Genomic DNA, 21,596 nt, shown 5'->3' with positions numbered 1-21,596 from the left:
TTAAAATCGATATACACGACAGTCTTTTAACCCAAACTGTTTTGACAGATGGCAACGTTGCGCAATACCACTAGAATACTTGGACAAATAGTTCTATTTTTCCCATGCATAGTAGTTCTACTTTTCCCCAGAACTGTGGGTAAATATAAATATTCACTTATATAAATAGTCCAGATACATCATCTTAAGCAAATGTTTGTCTTCATAGACACCACACTGCATGCGAAAGAGGTTTAAACACAATTTGTGCATAGACCTGGGACCATGTGGTATTTGATAGAAATGACCTCATTGATTAAAGTGATTACTCAAAAGCCTGCAATGTTCAGAACAAAACATGTGCTAAATGGGGCATTCTGATGGTGACGAGGGGAGTGACCAGCACCTTGGACTTGCGCTTGGGCTCCAGTTCGTCCTTGTTGCTGCGCAGGCGTTTGGCATAGAAGCGGCTGTCCTCACCAAGCGAGTGCACCGGCTGCTGGAGCCGGACCCGCTGAGAGAAGGAGCTGAAGATGCTGAAGCCATGGTGAACCACTTTACCCTGGACAGCAACAACAACAACAACAACGTCAACAACCTTAAGAGTATCACCCTGTAGCGCATCAACACTGTGGGTGTGTGGAAAGTGAGGAGATACAGTGTACAAAGTGCTGAAAATGAGCATAATTGCCACCAGTTTGTTCCTTTAAGAGGCTTATGGTTTGGCCTTGGGATGAGTGTGTTTAGATTAAGATAAGATGATTACAAACAGAGACATTCTTAAGCTATAGTGACCTAAGCATAAAGAACTAAGCATTAGTTTGCAGTATTTCAGCAGCAATTACATTAGAGGAATCAAGAGGAAGTTCTCAGCACTGTGCATACTGGTGGCAAGTTTGTAAGGTTGTTCATATTGAAAGCAGTAAAACAACATAAGGAATGTGGATGTCTTTTCTTAAACAGTAATATTAATTATTTAGAGGAATTTTACATCTTCCTGTTCCAGTTCATCTCATTGGATCAGTGTGAACAGTCATGACCCATTTATATATATTTCATAAATTGGGGCAATCAGAGAGAACTTACCGGAAAAGAGGGCGGTAAAATGATGTGTTTTGGTGAACTGGTGAGAGTCCCCACTGCTATGAGTGCTTTAACTGGAATGGTTAATATCTGAAACACGAGGAGGAGCATGTGAGATTTCCAGAACAAACAGGAGCGAGCGAGTCACTGGTGGAGGACACTGGCCTGGTCACATACCTCATAGTCTGTGGTAATATGAACTGCTCCGTCATATACTCCCTCCAGGGCCTTGGCCACCAATGTGACTCGGAAAGCTGCATAGTAGCCAGAGGCCAGTATAACCTAAGAAAGCATAGACACACACACACACACAAAATCACACACACACAGAATCACACACACACACACACACACACACACACACAGAGAGAGAGAGACACAGGCTTCAAACTGATTTCCATCTACTTTTCCTAAGTAAACATGTCCAAACTGACTGTCTGGGGGGGAAAAACACCGAAAAAACCCCACTGCACTCGGTTCACTTGTAATATATGGAAACATGACTGCACTGCAGAGTTAGGTCATGAGCTCTATTCTCTCTGCAGTGTCACCTGCCCCACTGAAACCAGAGCCCAGGGGGCAACTGCTGTCCGTCAGACACCTGCTGCCCTGTGGGTCTAGTAGCTGGCAGGCCCTCAGGGTAAGGTGGCCAACCAAAGATCAGACAATCCTCGGCCAGGCAGGCAATCCACTTAGAACACCAATTTCACCACGGTTAGACCTTTATGTTTGAGGCTGAACTCATATGTAAGCTAGATTTTTGAGATTGAACTTAAATGTAAGCCAATTACATTAAACAAGTAAACTTGGGTAGGTCTGGTGGCTGTGTTTGGTAGTTTTCCTTTAAAAGCCTAAAGGGAAAGTAGAAACTAAAGTAAAGCTTGCGTAATTATAGCTGGACATTTGGCGACACCCCAAAATAAACATCCTAGAAGAAAAATCAATGGGATTCTGTGATTTCCAATATCCTGTCACACCACAGTTTGGCAAAGTTCTTCAAGGTCAGTGGAAGAGGAAATAACTCTGGCCCCTGACTTTTTGGTGCTTGAAAAAGTAAAGCTCAAGAGAAAGCAATCAATGAGCTGTGAGCCATGGAACTACAGAGGCTCTGCACCTGGAGCTGGGGTATGTGTGTGTGCCAGAGAGAGCGAGAGCGTGGGAGTGTTCGAGAGAGTGAGAGAAAGAAAAAAAGTGACTGAGTGAGTGTAGAAATGAGGCAGTGGGAAAGTGTGTGTGTGTGTATGTGTGTGTGTGTGTGTGTGTGTGTGTGTGTGTGTGTGTGTGTGTGTGTGTGTGTATGTGGTAGGCTGTGTGCGTCTCTTACTGCTCTGTGGTGTGTTGCTGAGGTGTTGTGTAGCTCAGGGAGGCGACTCAGCGCTACGCTCCTGTTGCCCCTCGCGGTCAGCAGCAGCTCCATAGACATGCTTTGCCCCGTCACCAGCCACGACTTTACCTCCAGCTACACAGAGACCAGAGAGAAGGAGGGAGGGAGGAGAGAGAGAGAGAGAGAGAGAGAGAGAGAGAGAGAGAGAGAGAGAGAGAGAGAGAGAGAGAGAGAGAGAGAGATGATGGTGTAGCAAAATAAAGAGAAAGAGTGGGATGAGGGAAAAAAAGAGAAATGAGTAAATGAGGTTAGGGAAGATCACTAAATCCATACATACATCCATATATAAATAAATCAACACATACGCTGTTCCACACAGTTTATTCTCCCAGTGTAAACTCAACTGTATGCTAGTCTGTGTTCATGACATTTGGCAAGTTCTCTACAAACACTGTCAAAACTATTTTGAAACAGATGTTTAGATTTGGTCTAATAATTTTATTGAAAATAAATTCTTTCTACACTTGCCTGAAAATAAGTATACAGATAAACATGGAGAAATTCAAATACATATTCAAATTCAAATTCTCTTCAAAATCCGTCGAACTTCTATCTGACAGAAAACCAAAGCACACACAACAACAAGATGCTTTTTAGATTTTTTTTACCCGCACATAGCGGGGTCAAGAAGAAATGGAGATCTCTGTGAAAAATCACAGTAGGAAAATTAAGATAGACCCATGTGGATGTGGAGTGAATGGACACGGAATGCAGAAGACACAATGCCAGTATTTTACCTATCACACACTCGCAAACACACACAGAGTCAAGAGCCTTTTCTATACACTTTTCTCTCGATCAATTCGTCTGCAACAGACAAAAAGGGTAATGCTCCTACCTGTGAGAATAACATTACATAATGCAATAGAAGGCATTCTGATCTGGGCATGCATTGGCAATGTCAGACATGCCATTCTCTGTACGTATTTTAAGTCAGTGTAGTATCAGCTTGACGCCATTACTTTAAGGTGCAAAAAACGTACATTGTGTTGCTTTAAAGTGAAAAAGAAAAGGAATATTGGTGAAATATTTTTTTGGCAGTGTCTTTTTTAATGTATTTAATTTGAGTATTTTATTTTGAAGTAATCCAAAAGTATTCAGGTTACGTTACATCATTTTTGCAATCCAATGGATTACGTTACTGATTACAAAAATTAGCGTGTCATCTGTACTCAGTAATGGATTACATTTCAAAGTAATCTGACCCAAAACTGTACAAGAGCTCATCCTTTTGAACTGAGAGGGAGCAGGTTCCACCAGAGGAGAGCTGCACCTGGGCCCTAAACAGCAATCCTAGCCGCCTTATTACTCACTATGTAACTATGCAGACTGGGTGTGTGTTAAAAAATACAGCCGAAGTGAGAGGGGAAGGCTGATGGTTTGTCGTGGTGCTTACCTCTATGGGGTTGCTGTTGATGACTACTAACACCAAACTGCCTGTGTCTGCGGCGCTGAAGACTCCAAAGTCCAGCGCGTGCTCCTTAAGGCTAGGGGGCAGCACTAGTGGCTGGACAAACACACAAACAAGGACAACGTCATTTACAAACACAGCCAACACAATCACGTGCCTGCTTTACTGTTAAGATAACTGTGATTTTGACAAACTGAAAGATGTTAATTCTGCGATACTGCAGTGACTGTTGACAGTAGAACGAGATAAGTCTCTCATTGTTTGAATAAAGTAGGTCATGTTTGGCCTGTTAAAGAGTCAAATTTCATTCCAGCGATCCAGGAAACAAAGATCTTATTTAACCTGGATTTAATCATCCCAGGAATCATATGCCTGGAAACTCCCAAATTCTTTTTAACAAATGCTTTCATTTTGACAAGGCCATTAAAACAAATCAAATACAGACTATTGTGGCTGCAGCCTACCTCCAGGAATCCTGTGTAGGCGCGTACCGGCAGATGGAACTTAGAGGCATTGGTGATGAGGAGGATGTTGCCATCGATGTGGACAGAGGACCGGACCGGCCGGAAGAGGAGGCTGAAGATGTAGCGGGACTGCTGGGGGGGCACCAGGACCGGGGAGCTGAAGTTGTGCACCTGTAACGGAACAGTACCCAGTACGCGCACACACACACGCACACACACACACACACACACACACACACACACACACAAAATGAACCTTTTACATTCTAATAAAATTACACTACCTTGCATTCACAAAGCATGACACATCCAGCATTTCCACAAGGAACTTTCCAAAATTCAATTCAATCCATTCCAAATGTATCTTTGAAGTGACAGTTTCCACTATTTCAAACAACCATTAGACCAAATGCCACACAATCTAATCAGGCGACTGACAGCAGCACTGCTGTGAACGTGCACTCACATTGAACATGGTCTTGGCCTCCTCGGGCAGAGACACGTTGTGGATGCGGATGGCGAAGCTAAATGTGTTGGTGAGGTAGATGGGCCTGTCCACCGGGTCTACGGGACTGTCTCGGATGTGAAACAGGGTGGCTGTGTGATCGAAGCCCAAATACCTGACACACACACACGCGGTAGGGGGACAAAGGAAACAAGTTAGGACAAGGCGTCAGGATGACTGGATGACTTTGTGGGGAAATTGCCAGTAATTAGACAACACTTTATCTGGGGTTTCTCTTGTCCATGACCTCAGCGATCAACCACCCTTAGGGAGTATGGAGTGATGGATAACAGCTTTTCTTTATCATGATAGCTCTTTTTCTTTCATTTCATGTAATCCATCAAGAATAGCCTGTTTTAGTCCTATAAGACAGACTTGTTGCTCTCATGTTCCCCTAGGATGCTTGTGTGTTTGTAACCTGTCTCCGGCATCGTGAATAAGGCTTTGTACTCTGCCATACGGTCAGCTTGCCTGGGCGTTACTTTTTGCCTCATTGTGGATTAATACTTAATTTGTCAATGTGTAACGTGGCAAGATGTGCAGTGATATACATCAACTGTCTGCTTGCACTGAAAACCATCAACTGGATATAAATGCCAATGTACTCAATCCTCATGTTTTACTTTACTAATACATTTCAACTATACACATACAACTGATATATGATCCCTATACTCAAATGCACTCAAGCACTTATTTTGACTACACTGATATAGTATATCATACCTATGTTCAAATGTACACAGTCCCTATTTAATGTGCAGCATGTGTGTGATTTCCTTGTCTTACAGTATAGCATGGTCTGGGTGTGTAGAGTAAAAGGCGCATTCTCACCCCTCTAGAACTTCAGCCTGGTATGGGATTTCAAGTTTTGAATAGCCCTTCTCTCTCGCCTTGACTGTTATTGTGCCGGTAAACTGAAACGGCCGCCGTGCTTTAGATGCTGGAGGGGAACAAAGGAGAAGATTTGTGACTTTGAACCGTGTGACACAAACAGGAGACTCTTCTGTTATGGATATTAGTCAGAGTTCAATCCGCCAGACAAGGACCGGCTTATCAAGACTGAATTAAAGGTTGTTGAGGACAGTCTTGTTCTTTGTGGTGGTCTGTGTCTGCTTGATGTTAGGAAATGAAATTTGTCTTAAATATTTATTTTGATGAATGCAGACAGCTGTGGCAATTCAATTTCTGCCACAAGTGGTTTATGAGACACGGCACAATCACGATTTTGGCACTCACACTGGGCCACCCATAATTGGCATGTTACCTCATTTGGCACTGCAACCTTAAAATACACCAACATTTCTCTTCATTTCTTTGACAAACAAATGTGATGTTTCACAGGTTTTTCAGTCCTCACCATCGAAACTGATAGTTGCGACTTTGGTGTATCGACTTTCTCCTGCCTTAAGAGTGATCTGTTTAAACTCCACCGCGACTGCCTCATTGGATGGTGTTGGCCGTACACTCTGCGAAGAAACAAAACAAAAAAAAAAAAAAAAAAAAAAAAAAAAAACACAACAGTATTATGCCAGTGTTTTGACAAACAGAAACAGAATCAAAATGTTCCTTGGCTCACACAGAAAACCACAATCAGACATGACAGCAGTGACTGCATGTTCTGTAAAAAAAAAAAAAAAAAAAACTTACTGTAATTGTTACATCTTTTGTTCCAGAATTTAGAAGATGTAAATTCAACTGTTTTGGTCGATCTGTAAAAACAAAGGTGAAGAGTCGATGAACAACTGTTAGTCATCAGTAAAATGCTTCCTCCTGAGGAACACAGCCTACATTCATCTTGCGCCATAAAAACTCCCTTAAAACCCTTAGAAAATGGGTCATTTATTTTCATGGAATTCAAATTACGGTTTCTGCGGTTCACTGGAACAACAAAAGACTAGGTTTAACGTTTCACATATGGCAGCACTACTGACAATAACACATTATACAGTAATTATCTGTAATGATTACAGTATGGAGCATAGCCCAGTCAACTATGATGTTCAGCAATGACAATCAAAGTAAATATGTCTTTAAAATCTACTTGAAGGGGGTGAGCTCTCCAGTGACACTAATGCTCTGTAGTGTATGGTAAATCTGCGTACCTTGAGATCGAAGAGTACCAAAGTCCAGCATCTCTGTTGAGGAGTATATACCAGGTGCTGGAGAAAGTAAACAGGCAGAATATTGGAGACAGAATGATAACTCCTCAGTCCAAAGGTAAATGAAAACAACATGATAAGTAGCCATTAGGAGATTAAAGGAGGGAAAAAAGCATGCAGTAGGATCTATATAATAAAACAATGTATTTCAACCTATTTAATTCCACGTATTGATCTTACATTATTCAAGTATACAGTGTTTCTTTAAATTTTGGTTGGTGACATATTTTTAAGGTAACAAACTGAGACCAATTCTCACAATGCATCGCCCCACAACAGACCACCTCAGTTTATGACAAACCTTAAAACAATGCAACCTGACCATATTGTGGCTCAATCAGTTCATCTGAAATTTCATTTGCAACCACAGCAGACATCTGTAAGCAATGTGAAGCCTGTGGAGTTGGGTGGAGGGGGGAAATACAGAGTGGAGACTGACCTGAGGTGACCTCTACCTCTACAGGGAGGATGAAGAACTCATCGTCACTGGAGGTGTTGGTTTTGATCCTGATGAAAGCTGTGTGGTTGTCTGCATCTCGCGAAGAGAAGCTGGCCCTCATCACCCCCTTTGTCTCGAATGGGGGGATCTCCTACCAGAGGAGAACAGCAGAATGAATCAAAACACCACTGATTAAAGTAACACTGTAATGTATATATTCCCCTTTTTGTCAATTCGTCAATGTTGTCCATTTAGCGCAAGGGGAGTAACCCAATTCGTTGACAACTAGGGTCGAAAAGAGGGTCATATTCCTCACATTCCACATAGAACAGAGCTATGTGGGTGCAATATCAGGCGTTCCAGGAGCACATCGGTATTGACAGAAAAGCAAAAAAGAAAAAGAACTACATGGCGCTGCTGTGGAGGAGCCTGTGGAAGTCACTGGGCCACAGATGAAGCGGGCATGACGTGGGCACTCACCCATAATTTTTTGGTGCCACCCTGCTGGCCTGTGGGCAGCTCTAGATGCAGGTCCCCCCCGCTAGAGTACATTTCCACAACCTGGGTGGGCAAAAGGCACAGCATCTCAGACACCCAGACCTCTAACAATATCCTCTCCCCCCCCTCCCCCCACCCCCCCCCCCCCCCCCCCCCCCCTCATCACAAAAAGTGCCACTTTAACACCAAAAATATCCGAGTGTCCACAGAGCTGATTGAGAAGAGGATGAATCATCATACTTGTGGGATTGCACTTAACCCTTAAAGGTGTAGGTTTTTGAACGTTCTAAGTTCCGCAACAATTAAAGGTTCTAAAATTCTATGTTGAATTCAATGAACCCAGATATTCTTTAGAACGTTCATTTCTCAACATTCCCGTCACACCAGTGTTAAGGGTTAATCCATTTTTCCACAGAGCTGGTGAATGTGGCCTACCACAAAAGAGGAAGCTCAGTGTATCATTGGCAGACTGAAATGGACACATCACCTGCAGCGGTTCGCTGTGTGGGTTGTGGATATTTATAAGCGGCGAGAAGCTGCTGTTCACAGGCACCCGGGCCCCTATAAAGGGCCGAAGTCTGTAGGGGTTAGGTATACCCACACCAAACACCTACAGAGCGCACGGAAAGGAAGATCATCAGCACAGATATATCTACAACAGAGTAACAGCAATCAGCAGCTCATTAGTATGTACCAAACACACAGAAACGCACATACAGACACAGACATACAACTAGACACACACACAGATTTGCTGGTGTGTTTGGTCTCCTCTTGCCTTACCTGGTATGTAAACATTCCATGATGAGATGTATTAATAATAAAGTGTTTTCTACATTCCCCACTACACGTGCAAGGAACACCACGTCAAAGGAAGTGTTGCCCCCCGGGGGAATTATCTGCATTGGAGAGAGAGAGAGAGAGAGAGAGAGAGAGAGAGAGAGAGAGAGAGAGAGAGAGAGAGAGAGAGAGAGAGAGAGAATGAGAAAGAAAGAAAGAAAGAAAGAAAGAAAGAAAGAAAGAAAGAGGACATGAAGTGAGGATAGTTCCCCAGGTTCCCAAAACAATGCAGAGAAGGTTCAGGGAAAAACAGTTTTCAGTATTTATAAAACATTGAAAAAATAACCAAGACTGCCACACTTTCTCTCGGACTGTGCTATCTCTGCAGGGGGGTGAATCCGGATTCATTACAGCACTGGGGAAGGAATACATGTGTGCATCACAAGTTCATACACAGCTGGAGCGATAACTCAGACATTCCAGGCCTGTGTCAAAGCACCAAACATAGAGGCATGTGTATGAGAGAGGACCCTGCTAGGGTTTTATGGTGGGTGACCAAGGCTTGGCCTGTGTGTAACTCAAGTGTGTGAGTGCGTGTGTGTGTGCGCGTGGTTGTGTGTGCACGCACCTATGCAATACGGAACTCTGTAGGCCAGTGGGAGACTGATTTACGTAGGTGTCAGGAACAGGTGGGCTGGCCCTTTATTTATTACCCAGCATGAGGGGAGCTCTCGTTGCAGGGGGCGCTCACGGCGCTTTAAGTAGCTCTTAAGCTTTTAACTGAGGCCAGGGGCACCCACCCTCACCAAACAACATAAAGGCACAGAGCTCCGTAATGATCAGTTTATCCACTGGGGTCAAAGGTGACACCGATCGCTTCAGTGGAGGAAGTGCAGGGGTCAACCGCAATGCTTCAGGCTATTAGTCAGTGATGCTGCGGCTTTGAGCAGAGCAGGAGGCTGCTAACATCAACAAGGATCTAGACCATACCTGCCAACATTTAGCTTTTAAAAAACAGGAGATTTTCTTTTTTCGGTGGTGGTGGGGGGGGGGGGGGGGGGGGGGGGGGGGGCAATTCATGCACTCCTGCATCTGCATTTCGGTCATTGCTTTTACCTTACCAAAATAGATACGAATTATGCCAGTTATGTATCCACCTGCTGCCTGCAGCCTTCCTCCATAACTCCAAAGCTGCTTCAAAGATTATGTTCCGAGGACACAATTTGCCTATTGTGTATCAACAACACTCAATAACAGTTATAATGTGATGTGTTAATCACAACATTTCTTCTCTAATAATTTGACAAACTAGGCTATCCCACTAGCCCGCTTGCTCACGTGACTCAGTGGCTGAGCAGTGTGCACCCGCTTTCTTATTTGGGGTTTGGGCTGTCAGGTTTTATGACAAAAGGGTTGAAATTAAAATGTAAGTCATTGTGTAGGCTATTTGTAGGGTGTATTATACCCAATTTGGCAACCAGAGAAATTTCAGACTAACAAAAAATGCATGGATCCGTGATTTAAAAATCAAGTTTGATGGTCATGCAAATTCTGGGAGTTTCCCGAGGGAAATAACAAAACGGGAGGGCGCTGGGAGATGACCTTGAAATACGAGAGAAACGCGGGTAAAACGGGAGTGTTGGCAGGTATGATTGTGGTCTGTGGTCGAGTCAAGGCCAGGGCAACCCCAGAGCAGGCAAAACATTTCTGGGGCCGTATTCACAAAGAATTTTAAGGCTAAAAGTAGCTCCTAAGTGGCGAATTTAGGAGCAACTCCTAAAAATAATGGGCGTGTCACTCCTAACTTTAGGACTCCTAATTTTTTTCACTAAAAGTAATTCACGAAGCATTTTAGAACTAAAAGTAGCTTTTAAGTCTGGGGCAGCTTAAAAGAAGTTGAGAGGACTCCTAACTCACTAAGACCTATTCACAAACAGCTTTTTGTGGCATTTCACGTTGCGATGTTTTGAAATGCGTAGCCTATGCGGCAACAGGAGCTTCCAATCGCGAGGGAACAATTTTGCATTCATAAAAGGGATGCAATAACGCCACCATCAACAACCAAAACTACTCATTGTTAACATGTAAATGAAATGTAACGTTTCATTGTGAATCAAATTAAAATGTTCTCCTCTTTGCAAACGTAGGCATACTGTATGTGACAGATTAATTGAATAATGTTGCAAAGATACTGCATCAGTCCGTAGGCCTATGTTTCATTAGGCTACTACTGTAGGCTATTTGTTTTGCCTTACTCTTTATTCATTTAGGCTAGGCCTTTTTATTCAGTTATTCATCATCTTCCGTCCTTCGAACTACTTGTGTAGCGCACGCATTCTCAGACCGGTCACCTGTCACTCATCATCGTAAGGGAGGTGTTTGCAATCATTCCCGCGTTACAATCATCAGCCAATCAAGGTGGTCACTTCAGTCAAGCTCGTGCATGAGTAATGACGTCATCCATAGCAACGAAGACTCACTCTTAGTTTAGGATTTGTCATTTTTCCTTACTAAGAGTAGGTCTGAAAGGCTTTGTGAATAACTTTTAGGAGAAAACTCCTAGCTAAAATCTTTTAGTGTGATTTAGGAGTACTCCTAGTGGTAAGATAAAAGGCTTTGTGAATACGGCCCCTGTTGTCCAGTTCCTAACCTAAGGAACGTTTCTTTTTTCAGTGATGTCTTTTATTGCAAGTGTTTGGAATCACTGAGAATGTTGGTTATTGCCCAGTATATTGTACAGTACCCTCCAGAATTATTGGCACCTCTGCTAAAGTTGACTAAAAACTGGTATAAAAAATGTGATTTATTGTAATCTCACAATGAAAACAATTAGGAAATCCAACCTTGAAGTAGCCTGACGAGCCAGACCCACATTAAAATGTAGGGTCTGGGCACTCACCGTTCGCAGTGCTCAGTCCGAGGGGCGGGATAATCAGTTGTCTTTCAAATTCCCTCTGCACGCAATAGGACAGCGGCAGCGCTATGAGTCCCATGTGTTTCCCACCAGCGGAGCTAGTTGGCTAGTTCAAACGTTTGCCAACTTAATAAAAGCTTAACTCGTGTCACACTGTTCGCCAACAGCAACATCCATCTTATTTGTTTTCAAGTAGCAGGGAATTCAAGCTAAACCGTTGCAACTCTGCCATCAATCATTATGTTAAGCCCACCTAACGACTCTATACACGATTTCATTGGCCTGATTAAGTTTCGATTTCTGGAGCTCACAAGCCAACGGAGAGTTGCTAGACTAACCCTGGCAGCAAATTTAATTTGCTGCCGCTAGGGGCGTGTCTAGATTTCTAGGCTAACCTTGAAGGGAAGCAAATTTATTTCGGGAAAAAGGAAAATCTCAAAGAAATAAACAGAAATAACACAGAAGCCTAACAGAAGCATTTTCCTGTGTAATTTCAAGTTAATCAGAGTGTCTGAACTTTCAGAAGTAGTTCATGACTTTCATTTTCACTATGGTATGAAAATAAAGTCACACAGAGGCTAAATCCTCTAGTCATTTTTCAACATTGAAAAGACAAGAGCAGGGCTCGAATTACGTGGGAGCCAGAGGGAGCCGAGCTCCCATAGAGTGAGAACTGGCTCCCATGAAAGCAACAAAGTCAAAAACCTGAGGGGGTCTCTCATATCTGAAGGTGTCTGGCATTGTAATTTAATCTTAAACAACCGCTCATTATCCATCCCTGTGCGATCTCTTACCATTAAAGACGTTCAATTAAAATATAGGCTACTACAAGACGTAGACCTACACTACGCTCTTGAACGCAGCATGACACTTCACCACCACACCACTTACACTATAGGAGCAAACTGTATCGATTTGACAGCACTCGCAAATCTGAAGAAGTCACCCTGCTTTGATGTGAGTGTTTTGTCTATTTGCATAGGCGTTCATTGGGCTAGCCTACATGGTTTGATACATGCTGAAAAGTCCTGTTTGCTGTTGAACTTGCGCTTCACCTATTCTATGTTCTATGGCTAAATCGTTTAGACAACAGACTAAATCGTTTAGTCTATACCATGACAACAGAAAACGGAAAAGTATATTACCAAAAAACATCTAATTGGCAATCAGAACAGTTGTCAACTGCTGGAGCAAACATAGCCTAATAAGGATTGCCAAAGAGGAAGCAGTGCATAGATAAGGGGCATTTAAATGCAAAATGTGACACACCGAATTCTCAGCATGGTATTGTGTTCACAGGAGATTTGTTTTTAAAGAAAAACATTGTCTCAAGTCAGAACAAAACCAACAGTTGAATGGGCCTTATAAGTTTCCACTCATTTCAGCAGGCTCTTAGGTCAGACTGGGGTCCACAGCATTGTATTAAGCAAAACTATAAAGATATGGAGCCACGGTTGCGCAAGACACTCACTGACACATAGATTATGAGGGGGTGGGAGAGGATGATGGGACGCTCTTTATCTGTGGCAGGTTAAACGGCAGGGAGAGGTCTATGTAAAGGAGTTGCCTGGGAGAGGGAGCGGGAGCGGGAGAGAGAGAGAAATTTTCAAGGTTGCCAGCTAGTTCTTACAAACAAGAACAGCTGTTCTAAACACCTATTCTATGTTGATTGACAAAGCCATAAATTATGGCCCATAATGCAGCCTACAATGATTGTGTTGTCTGATCTAGCTATCCTCTGCCATACAGAGCTCCGGAAAGTTCCCAGCTATTTTGAAACACCTGTTAGGAATCTCTGATGTCGGAATATTCAATGGCTACCCGACAATATCTCAGTGCAAACACCAAAATTGTTCGTCTATTAATTTTCCACGGTTCAACACATTAGCCTACTAGAACATAGTTTGGCTGGCTTTATTCATTTCTGCCAGTTAGTGCTTTTCCCCCTGAGTATAAGTTACACTACATGCATTATTGTGTTTGACACTGAGGATAGCCTATCTGAGACGGTGGTCTGGTTTAAATGAGTTGCGTTGTGAAATTGAGAATGGCACAGACTAAATCGTTTAGTCTATTTCTTTGTATTGTGAAATTGAAATGAGATATGGACTATTACAATCAATAATATGTGGAAATTAATTAAAAGTAATCAATTTCTATGAAAAATCTATGTCTGTTGTGTGCGTGTGTCAAGGTAAAGCCTAGGCATGCCAGGTAAAGGGCATGCCAGGTAAAAGCCTGTCCAGTCATTTAATTACCTATGTAAATGGCAGGAGTTACTGAAGGGTACAGTGACTTTGTCTGGAAGTGTGGTCTATTGTCATATAAAATGAAAATTGCACTCTTTGGCTAGAAACACGTTAGGTGTGTTTGGCGTACATAGAAGAATGACTATACTTAAAAGAACCCCATGCCTAATGAGAATTATGGTGGAGGGGCTGTGCTATTGTGGGGCTGTTTTTATTCCCAAAGGCCTTGGGAACCTAATTAAGGTGCATGGCATCATGAAAACCAAGAAAAACCTGAGCATTTTTAAAGGAAATCTGTCAATCTCTGCCAAAACACTAAAAGTTAGTCATGATTGGATCATTCATCAGGTCAATGAACCAAAACAAACGTCCAGATCAAAACAAATATGGTTTGCTGAAAACAAAATCAAGCTTCGGACATTGCCATATGAGTCCCCTGATCTAAACTCCATAGAACAACAGTGGGGTGAGTCAAAGAGAAGAATGCAAAGTGTGGACCTAGGAATCTGGACGATCTGGGGAGATTTTGTGACAAATGGTCTTATAATCCCTTGCTTTGTATTCTCCAACTTTATAGGGTGTCACAGGAGAATATTACAAGCTGTTATATTGGCAAAGGGAGGCTTAAGAAGGTATTACAAGCAGGGGTGCCAATAATTGTGAGCAACGTGTTTTTGTTAAAAAATATTTATTTATGAGATTTTTCTTTTTCTCAAAATAAATCTGCTTTCCTTCAAGGTTGGATTTTCCTATTTTTTTGCATTGTGAGATTACAATAAATCACCATCAGATTATTCTTTCTATACCGGTTTTTAGTCAACTTTAGCAGAGGTGCCAATAATTCTGGAGGGTACTGTATGTCAATGCCTCGTGGAGAGAACATGCTGTCAAAACGTTTGGATTTGGATCTAGGTTTGAGATGAGACAGAGACACATAATTAAGGCACACATGATGGTTATACTTACCCTATTCTGAAAAAAGGATGCATGAAAATGTGCCGTTGTAGCTGATATAGATATTAAACTAATTTCCTCTGAACTAGGATTGTGTAAGAAAACTTTTTCAATTTTTGGCATCCCAACTGGCCTGTAGAACAAAAAAAGAAACAGTTAGATTTAAGGGAGATTATTTTGTGGGTGTTTCTCCTGGCAGACACTGATATGACACAACGCAATGACCTATTTCCTGTTTATCAATTAAGAGCCCTGATATGTTAATATTTAATAGTTACCAAGCTAATCATTAAATTAATATTACAAGCTTTATGACATTGGGACATAAAATACCACACACACAAAACAAACAAACACAAATTACAAAAAAAGTAAATAAAAAAAAATACCATGACAACAGAAAACGGAAAAGTATATTACCAAAAAACACAGTTCTGGTATCTAATTGTCAATCAGAACAGTTGTCAACTGCTGGAGCAAACATAGCCTAATAAGAATTGCCAAAGAGGAAGCAGTGCATAGATAAGGGGCATTTAAATGCAAAATGTGACACACCGATTTCTCAGTATGGTATTGTGTTCACAGGAGATTTGTTTTTAAAGAAAAACATTGTCTCAAGTCAGAACAAAACCAACAGTTGAATGGGCCTTATAAGTTTCCACTCATTTCAGCAGGCTCTTAGACCAGACTGGGGTCCACAGCATTGTATTAAGCAAAACTATAAAGATATGGAGCCACGGTTGCGCAAGACACTCACTGACACATAGATTATGAGGGGGTGGGAGAGGATGATGGGACGCTCTTTATCTGTGGCAGGTTAAACGGCAGGGAGAGGTCTATGTAAAGGAGTTGCCTGGGAGCGGGAGCGGGAGCGAGAGAGACAAATTTTCAAGGTTGCCAGCTAGTTCTTACAAACAAGAACAGCTGATAAGGAGAGGTTGTTTATGAAGCGAGTGGGAACAAGATACTACCGAAAGACTGGCCAGCTGGGAGTCTTGGAAGAGGGGTGTGTATGTGTATGTGTATGTGTGTGTATGTGTGTGTGTGTGTGTGTGTGTGTGTGTGTGTGTGTGTGGATGTGGGGGGTTGGGGGGTGGGGGCTCACTTGGGGCAAGGGGATGGTTGGGAGTGCTGGTGTCATCAGAAGGCTAACGTTACATACCCCTACATCATCACTGACCAGCAGATCTCCAAATACACAAGATGGTACTGATCTAATGCACAAAGCATTGTTGGCCACGGGGAATACTATCCCGTTAGTCAACTAATGGCTGCTCAGGGTGTAGCCTGCCTCAAAGTGTTTTTAAAGCTGCATTAGGACAAACAACCTCATACCTAAGATGCTCCACATACCACTTCATTGATGAAGAATTATTTTCTATAATACAGGCAGATCATGACAACAATAACTAAACGAGAACACCTACCAGTAGAAAAATACATAGTCTTCACCATAGTTACATTTATTTACAGACTATAACAATTACATAAAATAATTATAATAATACCTATTATAATATCGGTGATGATAAACTTCATTTGATCATCTATTAAAAAATCTTCTAAGATAATAGACTCAAACTCTGGGTACAGGAACTATTTTGAAATGTGAGAACAAGTATTAGCATGTATTTCGACATGGTTAAATGCTTGCTGTTGGTTTCTATGGAAGGTGTGCTGAGGCAACTTGTGAATTATTGTGAATTATTGTGAAATAAACCTGGGTGTAGATTCCAATGAGCTGGTGTACCTACAGATTAGTCTCAGCCTAATGAAATAATTTTCACCTATGTGACACCACGCCCCCTGGTCTATGACCAGTCTCTCTCCATTTCAGTCCTGCCCATGCTGACGCACATTCACACAGAGGTAGAGAGAGAGAGAGAGAGAGAGAGAGAGAGAGAGAGAGAGAGAGAGAGAGAGAGAGAGAGAGAGAGAGAGACAGACATCATGAGATGTTCAGGATTGGTCTGCCTCGAAGGCTCGCTTCACCAGAGGAAGTGAAAAACAGCCTCCAAAGAGGAAGCTGCATTTCTGTGTCTCCACATCCAACAGGGGGTGGTGTGTGTGTGTGTGTGTGTGTGTGTGTGTGTGTGGAGGTTGACGGGGGTATGAGTCAGAGAGAGAAGTGGTGAGGGAGAAAAAAAAAAAAAAAAAGACACGTGAGAATGAACAAAAGAAAGGGAGTAAGAATGAAAGAAGGAGAAAGAAAGAGACAACCCACTGAGGGCACGGAGTGCAAGTGTTTCAGAGTGTGTGTGTCTGAGAGAGTTCATGTGAGGGAGTGTGTTCTCAGAGTGAGAGAGAGAGTGAGTAAGAGTGTGTTTGAGTGTGTGACTGGGGTTACTTACTGCTCATGGAAGTCCAGCATTGGTGGCTCAAAGCGTATGGGCCTACTGTTCCCTCGCTGTGAGGAGCCACTGTGGGGGAGAGGAGAGCAGTCAGATGGACACACAAACAGCCATAGCAATAACAGAGGTACATCCTCAAGCACGCACGCACGCGCGCACCTCCCTACGCCTGCCAATATACACACTCACATTCGTTCAAACACACCCACACAAACACACAGTCCTCCCTCTGAACCACCCTCATGGAAACACAAGAAGGTATTGACAGAACTGCCACAACTTTTGCATCTCACTTCAAACACAAAGGGTGGACGGACACACACACACAGGCAGACAATAGAGATGATGATGAATGTGGTGTCTGGATTGTACGAGCATCATGTTCACAGGTGTGTGTGTGTGTGTGTGTGTGTGTGTGTGTGTGTGTGTGTGTGAGAACCCGCCCGGCGACAGGTGTGGCTACACAGCTCTTTTTTTACCCCTCATTGTGGTCACAGTGCGTCTGTCCGTGACCGACAAACTCCCAACTCTACATCCCACTCTATGCAAAGAAGGCTCTGGAGCAGAACTACCGGAGAACTCACGGAACGCGCGCCGCAATGAAGAGCACACTGTGTGCCGTGATGATATCATGTTTGTCTTAGCGCTGCCTGCCGTCCTGAGCATTTACATGATGTGCTGATGTCTACACTAATACACAAGGATCGCTTCACAAGTCCACCCTTACAGGCACAATAAACCAGACACATTTACATTTAGTCATTTAGCGGATGATGAGTGGATGAGTGAAGGCTACAGGGCTATGGATAGGTCCGAACTTGATGAAAGAGTCATCATGTATGATTTCTACCTCTGCACCACTAGGCCCTCTTCTTTTCAATAGATTAAGTGCAAAACACCCCAATCAGTCATTGGCCAAAACCACACTCCCAGTGGGTTCCAACACATCCACTAAGACTTGTTTGGAGTCACTTAGAAATGTCCTTGTTTTCATCATTAATGTTGTAAATGATTGTTGTAGAAAGAAATGGCTGATCTTTAATGCAATATTTACCCATTATCAGCAACCATTCATCCAATGTTCCTACATTCTGTTTACTAATCTGATTTATCTAACTGAGAAATCACTGGAGAACCCTTTTGCAATTATGTAAGCACATAACGTAATCTGAAAACTGCTGCCCTGACTAAAAAAACAATTCAACTGATCTCAGCTGGAATTCTGTCTATAATGGAGTGTAATGGAAATGTCTAAGTGACCCCAAACTTTTGAACGGCAGTGTAATAATAGCGGTATTACTGTAGAGCAGTGGTTCTTAAACTTTTTGTCTGGCGACCCCACAAAAAAGTATGGCGAGGTCTGGCGACCCCACTTTCCCCAAACCCATTCTAAGTCCTTACTCAAATACCCCCCTCAAATGTTAACAACTAAATCAAGCAAAAACTAGAAAGCAAAGTCATTTGTTTTATTTACTCCATATGAACAAGAACCGAGAAAACCAAACAATCATGATTAAACAAGTACAGGCTGCCGCCATATCAAATCAGAGCGCTATGTGCGTAGCGCACGCACACACACATAGCCTACACATGCAGCATTAGGCCTACAACGTTACATTAATTATATTTATGCCGATAACAATAACAATATTTTTTATTTCCCTTTTCTGGTTTACTATTTTTAACAATTTCAATGGGAAGGGTGGGCATGCTTCCGTGAACATAGCAAGTTAATTCTAGGAGGAATGCTGCATACGGTGACAAGGAGATTTTCCTCCACGGTGCTGAGCCGACATGTATTTTGAGATGTCGTTTCATTTTGACAGGTTTTAAGCTCTCATTCGCCAGAACATCGCCACAAATCACACATTGTGGGTGGTCGAGGTTATCTTTAACTTGGCAAGTGAATGCATATTTCAGAAATTCTTTCTGATAAAGCCGACGCGCCGTTTGTTCTTTTTTATTCTCACCGGCCTGTAGACTTGTCCCATCTGAGGATCACGGAGGAGTAGACGCACTGCTAGATGGCACTTCCGAGCTTTTGTTAAATTTTTTAAGCAGCCACCTGTCCATTTTGGCTAGTAGGCTACCTATGTCTTTTGTTTTGTTTTACTTAAAATAGCAAGTTGAACACGTTGAGTTTGCATAGTGGGAGCAGATAGTTACATTGTTTCTATCAGCGGACCAGTAGCCCATAGACTGAACCAGATCTCGTTGAAAGACGAAAACATTTCTCTCTCTTCTCTTAACTGCGTGTAAATAAGAAAAAGGCAGAAAAGGCCAATATTACTTTCCTTTGTTTCACCTAATGAACTAAACCTAAAACCTAAACCGCGACCCCACGGAAGTTATTGGCGACCCCATTTGGGGTCGCGACCCCTAGTTTAAGAATCACTGCTGTAGAGCCATATTATCTATCAAAGATTTAGTTCATCCTTTCTTTTCAGCCTTACTGGGAAGAGAGAGGACTGAGTTATTGTGAGAGTGTGAGAGAGAGAGTGAGTGAGCTATTGAAAGAGTGAGAGTGAGAGAGAGAGAGAGAGAGAGAGAGAAAAAAAGAGAGCGTGTGTGTGTAGAGACTACTTTAAGCTGCCATGTTCCTTTTGCGAGTCCAACAGACAAAAACATGAACCCCTGGCCCTGGGCTTCCTTAGAGGGACGGGCAGGGAGTCCACCAATGGCAAGCGCTCTACCACACGGATCCAACAGTTCTTGCTTGATCCAAATGTTTTTTTTTCCCTTTGCAAAATCGTTTTTCCCATCAGCTAAACCTTCTCTGATGCCTGATTGTGTCGAACACACAGCCCACAGCAGGGGAGGGTAATGAGGTGCTAATGACAGCTAATGACACACCATGGGACCCCCTCCCCTTCAACACTACACACCCTCTCCCATACCTCTAGGTCTCAACATGTGGGTCATGGCAGGCAAACACGTGAAACGTGTGAGAGAACATTACAGGAAACCCTCTGACGTCATTTGAACTGGCCACCCATATGTTAACTGGTGAAAAACGTAAACAGACAACTTTGGAAAGACAGAGCAGTGAACCACACCCACTGGATGTATATGGTGCTCTTCATGTCCACAAGCAAACAGCAATTCCTTCTTTTTTTTGCGCTCACAAAGACAGTATCAGCATGACAAAAACCAGGCCACAGACAAAAGACCCGACAAAAGTATTAGGGGGTATTAAGTTAGAGGAAGGGGAAGAGATAAGAGGTAGGCCATAGAATACGATACAGAGTGGTTTTGAGAAGCATCCGAGCCCCTGAAAAATAGTTATATTTCCCCAATTAGTGTTCTCATTGTAAACATTTATTCATTAGCATATTTTCCTATATGTTTTCCTATAGGTGTCCTATTTAACACCTATGCTTTTGAGTTCCTGATTAAGGCAGATTAGGCAAATTATTTGCAAATATACGGAGGTGCCACTTAACTGATCATAATAACTATTCATAATTGCTGTAGGTCCAACTAATAGCTGGTCAGAATAGAAATCTCCTTCCATTGTCCAGAGTATGTGGAAAGGGGTTTTTATGGGCATGAAATAGAGTCTTTCCAGCCAAACCACAGAGTGCCACATGTGGAGTAAATCTAACACTACCAGCGTATCAAGAAACACCATCACAATGGCGAAACATGGGAGTGGCAACATCTCGCTGTAGGGGTATTCCCCATCTGCAGGAACTGGCAAACCTTTTAGAATTAAAGGTTGTATCAGCAATAGCGGGGATGTCACTTCTGTTGATGTTCAAACAAAACAGAGAGCTAGTTCGCTACTCCCTCCCATGCAATTGAAACTCTCCTAAACGCGCATCTCGTCGGTTATTGGTTGAAACACTTTATTTTGCTTTTGAGAGGGTTGCCAACCCTTGTTGGTAGCAATTGTTTTTGTGTACAGATCTCGGAGCCTTGGGTGCATACAGTACAGACACACGGTTTTTTGACGGCCTGCTTATGATCGTTAGGAAAGATTAGATGAATGTGATCATTTATGTTTGGGCCTTTTTTGGGCCTGAAATCGCTGATACAACCTTTAAATGGAGAACGGATGGAATTCTATCTTTGGAACAACAACCTAGATTTTATTTTATTATTCATTTGAGTAGACAAATTACCTATGTGTGGCCTTTCAAAATACACTTCACCAAAAAAGGCCTTGGGGACAGGTCAGGTGACTCCGGGTCAAACCAGACCAGTGTGCTCGCTGAAGAGGCAGCCTCAGTTCAGGGAGGTGGGGGGTGAGAGGTCGGTTCAGGCTGACCTGTCGCTGATGCGCTGACACATGAGCGAACAATAGCAACACACACACACACACACACACACACACACACACACACACACACACACACACACACACACACACACAGAGAGCGGCGGTCACACTGCTAAATTGAAAGATTGCTCTGGCCTCATG

The 21,596-nt window shown here is 42.7% G+C and overlaps 1 protein-coding gene across 1 annotated transcript in view; it reads right to left on the bottom strand.

The window, feature by feature from the left end:
• The window catches only part of LOC121678266 (transmembrane protein 131-like), a 46,151-nt gene that overhangs the window by 12,682 nt on the left and 11,873 nt on the right, over window positions 1–21,596 (bottom strand). The window contains 18 exon segments of the mRNA XM_042057641.1: window positions 386–541; window positions 1,066–1,152; window positions 1,240–1,344; window positions 2,387–2,521; window positions 3,843–3,953; window positions 4,322–4,492; window positions 4,788–4,941; window positions 5,661–5,769; window positions 6,187–6,295; window positions 6,477–6,538; window positions 6,932–6,988; window positions 7,428–7,578; window positions 7,908–7,988; window positions 8,413–8,535; window positions 8,709–8,746; window positions 8,749–8,824; window positions 14,835–14,955; window positions 17,174–17,242. Coding sequence (XP_041913575.1) covers window positions 386–541; window positions 1,066–1,152; window positions 1,240–1,344; window positions 2,387–2,521; window positions 3,843–3,953; window positions 4,322–4,492; window positions 4,788–4,941; window positions 5,661–5,769; window positions 6,187–6,295; window positions 6,477–6,538; window positions 6,932–6,988; window positions 7,428–7,578; window positions 7,908–7,988; window positions 8,413–8,535; window positions 8,709–8,746; window positions 8,749–8,824; window positions 14,835–14,955; window positions 17,174–17,242 — 1,915 coding nt within the window.

The sequence above is a fragment of the Alosa sapidissima genome, chromosome 12 (assembly GCF_018492685.1).
Source record: "Alosa sapidissima isolate fAloSap1 chromosome 12, fAloSap1.pri, whole genome shotgun sequence".
In the NCBI taxonomy this organism is placed as follows: domain Eukaryota; kingdom Metazoa; phylum Chordata; class Actinopteri; order Clupeiformes; family Clupeidae; genus Alosa; species Alosa sapidissima.
The sequence above is the reverse complement of the archived record's forward strand: the minus strand, read 5'-3'. Positions and strand labels throughout refer to the sequence as shown.